We start from the raw sequence: 8,607 nt of genomic DNA on the forward strand, positions 1-8,607 counted from the left end.
GAATTAAGTTACATTTTGTCTTGTAGGACGAACTTAAATTGAACTTTTGTAGCAGCCTAAATTACCCGCATTTAATTCTACAAAAGGATCTGTATGCTCAAGCACAAATTATTGTTGAATGTTTTCAGAGAAGGTTTCAGCTGGGGTTTTGTATGTTACTGTGCACAGAGATACAAAAAACAGCTTCTGATGACATACTGTTCATTTCCACACAGATCTGTGAAAAGCCAGGTGAATTGTTGCTATGTGAAGCCCAGTGCTGTGGTGCTTTCCACTTGCAGTGCCTCGGGCTCTCAGAAATGCCGAAGGGCAAGTTTATCTGCACTGAATGTTCCACAGGTACAGTACTGGATGGATGGATGGGAAGAACTTACCGATAATGTGCTGGCATCACTTTCAAGTGGTGTTGCCTATCAGCTTGAATGGCTTCAAAGAAGGGTTGGACCAATTAGTGAAGTCATGAGGATCTATGGCTATTAGCCTTGATGGCAGTGGGACTGCTTCTGAAGACCATCTGCCAGGAGACTAGATGGTCCGGGGGCCTGATCCAGCAGGGCACTGCTTAGGTTCTTATATTCTTAGGTAAGCATTTGAACCTGTTGCAAACAAGGAGCTTTGCTATGGGGAACACATGGCCTTGTGGTCAGCTGATCTAGAACATATTAGAGCTTTGTTGTGATGCCTTCTCTCTGGATGATTACTTAATTGTAAGCTTTTGTTGTTGTTGCTTCTGTATTTGAATGCTCCTGTCTCTTGTTCTTGATCTCCTTTAGGAGTTCACACGTGTTTTGTATGCAAGAATAGTGGGAAAAATGTGAAGCGTTGCTTGCTTCCTCTGTGTGGCAAATACTATCATGAAGAATGTATACAGAAATATCCTCCCACAGTCATGCAGAACAAGGGCTTTCGCTGCTCACTGCATATCTGCATGACATGCCATGCTGCTAACCCAGCCAATATTTCTGCATCTAAAGGTACATCAACTTCTATATATAGTGGACTTCTTTATGTGGTCAGTTCAGTGATGCCAAAATTTGGGGCAAGATGTGGGTTCTGTTTGTAGACATTTAAAGAGAGGATGAACTGTTTTTCTATTGAAATTTGAATTTTATTAAATGTTTTCCCAGATGTATTAATTTTTGAAACTGCAATTCAATATATTTCCTTTTTAGGTCGCTTGATTCGTTGTGTGCGGTGCCCTGTTGCATATCACTCAAATGATTTCTGCCTTGCTGCTGGGACAATGATCCTTGCTTCCAACAGCATGATTTGCCCCAATCATTTTACCCCTCGAAGGGGCTGTAGAAACCATGAGCATGTAAATGTCAGCTGGTGTTTTGTTTGCTCAGAAGGTAATGCATTATTTGCTGGATGTGATGTGTTGTATATATTTTAATGAAGACTTCTCTGAAGATGGGAGAGGGAATTGTGGTGGATCTATCAGAAGAATAAAGCAAAGGCAGCCTAGATATTATCTCTGTGTAGGATCTGATGAAAGTAAACCTTAACAAAGGATGTTAAAATGAGTTACGGCTTGATTGCTTCATTTATTATCGATTACATTTTACTCTGCTTTTTTTCTGTGAAGTATAGGACAGCCTATGTGGCTGTCTCCTCTCTGCCCTTTTATCATCATATGGACCATTTGTGATGTATAATAAGATGAAAGATGGTGACCAGTCTAAAAGCAACCCCAAAGTTTTGTGGTGAGGTTTGGGGATATTGTACAAGACTGGATCTCAGTACTATTTAATTATGTACAAGTGCTGTGGATTCCTGATTGCCCCAAATAACATTCATAAAAGGATAAAAGGTTTGTTTGTTTGTTTGTTTGTTTTTTGACTTAGATGCCCCCAACTCCAAGTGACTCTGGGTAGGTCATGGCATAAAAAACAAAAGAATACACACACACACACACACACACACAAACACACTAAACAAGATAACCTAATCCAGTCAACAAACATATCATGCACTCAAAAAGGGGCTGCAATCAGCCTAGCCCAAAGCCTGGGATTGGGGCCAAAATATCATCAGGGTGGGAGCCATCCAGGTCTCTGGAGGAACCTCATTCCAGAAGGCAGGAGTAGGAACCTGAAGAAAGAAGGGTTATGATTATTTTTTAGATTTTTTTTCCCCCTTCTTTTTTCCTTTTTTTCTCTTGTTTTCCTCTGCCCATGTAACACTATTTAATGTATTAAATAATGAAATAATTAAAATAACTACGAGAAACAAAGCTGCTGGTTGGGAGGAATGCAAATGTTCTGTCCTGCAAGGGCATCTCTGCACAAATAGATGTTGTAGTATTAAATATTTGCATATTACTTTGGCTTTAAGATCCCTAATTATAAATCTATTATTGAAGGTAACTTGGTTCTGATGACCATGATAACCTGCCTTTCATCCTTACAGGTGGAAGCCTTTTATGCTGTGAGTCGTGCCCTGCTGCCTTCCATCGGGAGTGTCTGAACATTGACATGCCAGAGGGGAGTTGGTACTGTAATGACTGCAAGGCTGGCAAGAAGCCACATTATAAGGAAGTGGTCTGGGTGAAAGTGGGGCGTTTCAGGTGAGTAAAGGAAGTAACTCGTGTTACATTTAAATTACTGATTTTGTTTCAGATAAAATCTGAGTCTGTCCATTAGAAGAAGAAACTATCACCATCATCTTTATAGTAATTGCTAATAAGCTGCCTTAACACACGTCTGTGTTTATCCTCCATGTCTGCTGCTGAGGCTTCCACACTGTTAAGAGAACATGTAAAGCATTTGGTCTTGTCATGCTATGTTGTGACTGAGTTAGGAACCGTACAGAGGATGTATATCTGAAAACAGACACTGCAGTATACATATCTATTCATTACTTTATCTGGTGTTCTTTATTACCAGGTGGTGGCCAGCTGAGATTTGCCACCCTAGGACCATTCCTATCAACATTCAGAAGATTAAACATGTCATTGGTGAATTCCCTGTCCTTTTTTTTGGATCAAATGATTACCTTTGGACTCACCAGGCTCGTGTGTTTCCTTATATGGAAGGAGATGTGAGCAGTAAGGACAAGATGGCGAAGGGAGTAGATGGCATTTATAAGAAGGGTAACTTATTTTCTTTCAATCTAAGGAAGTGCTTAAGTAATCACATCACAAAACCGAAAAGTACTCGGCCTGTACTTCTGTGTTCTTAGGTGATATATCAAATTACTTTATTGCAGAGTCAGAACAAACATGAGTTAAAACATACCACAATCTAATATTATTTGCATTTTTATCAGATAGTGAATTTGCCTGTGGGTTACCTATAACATGTATCAATAACTTTATTGTGGAGGAGTTCAGTGTGTTATATTTGCTTTGATTTTATTGGAGTGAAGCCATCATAATAGTCTATAGTTGTGTGTCTTCCTCTTGAAGGCATGTAATTGATTTGGGTCTCTAGCCACTGACCATACAAGGCAAACTTTACATCTTCATTCAGCCTAACTTCCTCCTTGGTTCAGCAGAGCATACTTCATTTTCCAAACTGCCCTGATCTATATGTCTCATTGCTGGTGCTGGAAAGATGAATCTGAGCTGAAGCTTTGCATAGTTTAGGGTATGTCCTCCTTAATATTTTTTGGGCATATTACTTACACATTTATTCACATACCATTCTTCATGCAAAAGTCTTGAGAAACAATCCAAAGATTGCTAGAAAGGTGTACATAAGTGCTTGTTCAAATGTAATAGAAAAGCACTTCTCAACTTAGCTCTGCAGGAAGCTGCTGTGAGATTTGAAGAATTAAAGGCACAGAAGGAACTGCGTCAGCTACAAGAAGACAAAAAGAATGATAAGAAACCCCCACCATACAAACATATTAAGGTGAGAATGCAGAACATAAGAGATCTGATAGTACCTTAAATATAATTGAGTGGGCCGTGAGATTGTATGCTGCTTTTGCAAGCCTTAACTGTATATAAAGCTTTTGTTGTAGTCAGGAGTTTCTCTTAATTAGCACATATATTTCTTACTTAGCTTGGATTTAAACCTCCATGTTTCCTACTATCTTACTGTCCTGTGGAAAGTTAATACTGGATAGAAATTTAAGGAAGGAAGGAAATCCCTGCAGTCTGCTATTTTACGGTTAAATGAACCACAGAGTTCCCAAACTCTTTCTCCCACCCCATCCTTTGTAAATTAGCTGTTAGCTACACTGAGTTGAACATGGTACTAACCTGCAATAAATCTATATAAGATCTTGTTCAGAAGGGAGTTTCCTGGTTCAGCAAAGATATATGATTGCAGAAATAATATGTATTATAATAAATAATATGTAGAAATAATATATCTTTTGGAGGGCCAGCCCATCTGACACCCCATCTGACACCCCTTATATGATCACATAATTGAAGTGGAATATGTATTATTTCTGCTGGCAGTGGTAGTAGTAAAGTGGCACAAAGTACCCTCTGCAGCTGTAAAAGTTTTCTGGTATCTATTCCAACATTATTTCCTCATCATATGTGTTGCTGAAAATTATTATTCTTTCCATGGATTTCAGTATACTATCAGACAGTGCATCTGAACAGTATTTCCAAAATGCACACTTCCTAAAACAATGGGTTTACTTGGAGTTCTCTATTTCTGTTTGTAGGTAAACAGGCCTGTGGGCAAAGTACAGATCTTCACCGCAGACTTGTCTGAAATACCACGCTGCAACTGCAAGCCTGCAGATGAAAACCCCTGTGGCTTAGACTCAGAGTGTATTAATCGCATGCTGCTCTACGAATGTCACCCTGCGACTTGCCCAGCTGGAGAACGCTGCCAAAACCAGTGTTTCACCAAGAGACAGTATCCAGAAGTAGAAATCTTCCGTACGTTAGCATGTGGCTGGGGCTTGCAAGCTAAGAGAGACATTAAAAAGGTACTTTTGCTTTTTTGTTTTCATTATAGTTACTACATATCTAAAAGCAAAATAAAAGCCAGTTTTCTTGTTCTCAGATACATCAGGAACATGGGGTAGAAGTTTTGTTTCCCATGGTCATTTTTCTACCTACATAGAGGTTAGATTATGCAACAAGGGAATCTTAAACTACATCCCTCAAATCAGTGTATGTCAACAATTCCAAAGATTGATTGTACTGATTGCCTTTCCAGTGTCAATTATTTCTCTTTCCAATGTCAATTATTTATTATACAGATTCTGATTTAAAAGACACAAATTGTTTATGTCAGTTCATTGTTTCTGATGCCCACATGTTGTTACATCAAATTATTACTGAGTATTCAAAATATTCTTAAACTCTGCGATAAATACCATGATTCTAAATACTGTATTTTATTAGGAAATAATGGAACAAAGTTCCTTAAAAAATATTTGCCAGTTTTACTGTACTAATTACCACAGATGCTTCAGTAGTCAGGTTTTTATAAGAGAAGCTTTAAGTTTATGATAGCCTTGAGAAGAAGCACAGTGGGAGACTGTAATATCTAAGCCCATGTAGGCTTATTAGGTTGTGGGTGGGATATAATCAGTTCTTTTTATTTATTACATAAATAAGCTGATTACGTATTAGTTACATTGGTTACCTATGCGGTAAATATATAGACTGCCTGGGTCTCTGGCAGCCTTAGAGCTTCTGGAGTTTCAAAAGCAATCATATGTAGGCTGTACTCTTGTAATAAGAATGATAATAGGAATAGTCATATGCTGTGGTATTTTTAGAGAACATTGTTGAACATGAAACAGAATGGTGCCTCCCCAGACTTCTCTCAAAAAGTACTTGAAATACTGCCATTAACGAAGAACTCTTTGTTGTCCTAGTTTTGTAATCAGAGCACTTACTTGTGTTTCATCCCTGCACTTTCAGGGTGAGTTTGTGAATGAGTATGTGGGAGAATTGATAGATGAAGAAGAATGTCGGGCCAGAATCCGCTATGCTCAAGAGCATGATATCACCAACTTTTACATGCTGACTTTGGACAAGGTTGGTGAAAGCTTTTTTGTTTCCTGTATGTTGAGTGACAGGTGGCTCTATGTAATTTCTTTTCAGCATTTGGAGTGCTTAATAGAACATCAGATACCCTTGAAAAAACAAATGCTCCTTTGATAAGTTTGGGGTACTGTGCTTTCTGAACTATTCAACTTGTTAGCTTTGTATTTTCTAAAGCACTCTACATATGGGGCTGGTCTGAGCTAAGGAAAGGTTAAAGCTATGTTTTTCAAAGGTGATTCTGTTTGGTGATTTTAGGATCGAATAATTGATGCTGGACCAAAGGGCAATCATGCTCGATTCATGAACCATTGTTGCCAGCCAAACTGTGAGACCCAGAAGTGGTCAGTGAATGGAGATACTCGGGTTGGGCTGTTTGCCCTTGTAAATATTAAGGCAGGTCAGTATTTCTCATAGTAGCTTTCTTTTGAAATGTTTGGGGTTTCTTAAATGCGTAGCTTTTGCGGTCTGTTGGTGATTGTGAAGCCCGTTAGAAAGATATTAGTGTTCAGGAGATACACCATTCAGGTGGATAGCTTGGCCCTTAAGATACATTGTGTGGCCCTGAGTACATGGACAGCGTCTGCTAGCCAGAACTGTATCTGCCATTGGTCTTTTTTCTTTTTTCTCTCTGCTCACTCACTTCCTGAAGGATGGCAGAGGACAGTTTGTTTGCAGCAGGTGCATGGCTTTCCTTTCTTTTCTCTAAATGCTGAAGATTTTTCCTGCCTCATGTCTTCTTCATTCCCTTCTCTGCTCCTTTTCTGCATAGTTTTTGATCCCAGGGTTTCTTCCATTTGCTTGGCTGAAGAGGTCCTGCTTGCTTTGTGAGCATTGGTAGGACTGCACTTCTCCAGGAGCCAGCCTGTAGGAGTATTCTGGCTACTTGAAAGAGTTGCTAAAAGAAAGGAACACAAATGCTTTATTTAGTAGGATTGGGTCCTACAAAGGGTTAATCTCTAATAATTGCATTATTAACTAGTGGATACTGCTCTGTTGCAGTCAGTCTGTTAGAAAAAACATGGCATGGCCATACTTCAGAAACAGTACTGAGATAAGTCAGTAGATCCTGCCTAACACAGTGGAAATAGAAATAGATTCCCCTCAGTACCTGTAATTTTTCTTCTGGCTGCCTTTTAATCTTTCATTCCTTTATTAGACACTGAATCTCATGCTCAAAAGCCTGTATATTATCATCCAGGTGGGTCTCACTGATTTCTTTCATTACCAGGGACCGAGCTGACTTTTAACTACAATCTGGAATGTTTGGGGAACGGGAAAACAGTTTGCAAGTGTGGAGCACCAAACTGCAGTGGCTTCCTTGGAGTACGACCAAAGGTATAACAGTCTATCTTTGGATACGTTCCCTCAGATGCACTCAGAATTATATTGGCCTTACAAGTAGTCCTCACTTAACAACCATTCATGTAGTGACCGTTAAAAGTTACAACAGTGCTGAACAAAGGGACTTACAACCAGTCCTCGCACTTACAACCATCGCAGCACCCCCGCGGTCATGTGATTGCAATCCAAGCACTTGGCAACCAGCTCACACTTATGAGAGTTACAGCATCCCAGGGTCATGTGACCACCATTTGCAACCTTCCCAGCTGGCTTCTGGCAAGTAAAAACAATGGGGAACCGCATGATTTGCTTAATGATCATATGTTTCGCTTAACGACCGTGTGCTTTGCTTAATGTCTGCTGCAAAAAAGGTCATAGAATCGGGTGTGACACTCTAACAACCGCCCCACTTAACAATGAATTTTCTGGTCCCTATTGTGGTTGTTAAGCAAGGATTACCTGTACTTATACTGGATGCATAGGAATTCTATTTGTACTGGCATGGTCCTCTACTGCTTGTGTAATTTGTTCCTGATGATAAAAGTAGTATCCCTGTTGCCTATTCTGCATTCTTTAAACTAGCTGAGAATACAAATTTAAAAAAGAAGAAAAGCAACTCTAAATTTCTGCTCTAAATCTCTTCATTTTTCCTGAAGCAAAGATCTGTCAAATATTAGCTCTCAAATATCTCATAAAGGGCAAAGAAATCTAGTTTTGTCAGATCAACAATTTATACTGATCCTACATCTATTTTAAATATAATATTAGTTCCATACCACTGGATGAAGCCAACCCATTTTGTTTTCCTTGTAGGAGTACATCTACTAATGGTAGATGGACCATTCAGGATTGGACATCTCACTGTGTACCTTAGTTAAACAAGTTAAACAAAACTAGTTATACAAGAACAGGGAATTGTTCCCATTCTGAACAGTTGCTCACTGGAATTATTACTGTCTCCAGAACCAGCCACCTGCTACAGAAGAGAAATCCAAGAAATGTAAGAGGCGGCACGGAAAGCGCAAGTCACAGACAGAAATCATGAAAGAGCGGGAAGATGAATGTTTCAGCTGTGGAGATGGTGGGCAGCTGGTTTCCTGTAAGAGGCCAGGCTGCCCAAAAGTCTACCATGCTGACTGCCTCAATCTGACGAGGCGACCTGCAGGTCAGTAAAGTATTCTCATACTCTGTTACTGCAGAAAACAGCCCTCCCTGGCTTGCAGCATTTCCAGGAGTGGATGGTAGCTCATGTCCTACACATGTAGGGAAGACAGATAAATTCATGTTGGCTGAAG

The 8,607-nt window shown here is 39.6% G+C and overlaps 1 protein-coding gene across 7 annotated transcripts in view; it reads left to right on the forward strand.

Annotated features, from left to right (window-relative positions):
- Positions 1-8,607, forward strand: part of NSD1 (nuclear receptor binding SET domain protein 1) — a 63,169-nt gene that overhangs the window by 46,309 nt on the left and 8,253 nt on the right. For all 7 annotated transcript variants that reach the window (XM_088133933.1, XM_088133934.1, XM_088133936.1 and 4 more), the window contains 11 exons: positions 216-339; positions 774-974; positions 1,173-1,352; positions 2,413-2,569; positions 2,889-3,094; positions 3,745-3,857; positions 4,630-4,899; positions 5,846-5,962; positions 6,227-6,368; positions 7,200-7,306; positions 8,276-8,477. In XM_088133933.1, coding sequence (XP_087990059.1) covers positions 216-339; positions 774-974; positions 1,173-1,352; positions 2,413-2,569; positions 2,889-3,094; positions 3,745-3,857; positions 4,630-4,899; positions 5,846-5,962; positions 6,227-6,368; positions 7,200-7,306; positions 8,276-8,477 — 1,819 coding nt within the window. The remainder of the gene's footprint in view (positions 1-215; positions 340-773; positions 975-1,172; positions 1,353-2,412; positions 2,570-2,888; positions 3,095-3,744; positions 3,858-4,629; positions 4,900-5,845; positions 5,963-6,226; positions 6,369-7,199; positions 7,307-8,275; positions 8,478-8,607) is intronic.

This window comes from Python bivittatus, unplaced genomic scaffold, assembly GCF_059951505.1.
Source record: "Python bivittatus isolate LINGU-HERP-01145 unplaced genomic scaffold, Pbiv_v1 ctg000080_np1212, whole genome shotgun sequence".
Classification (NCBI taxonomy): Eukaryota; Metazoa; Chordata; class Lepidosauria; order Squamata; family Pythonidae; genus Python; species Python bivittatus.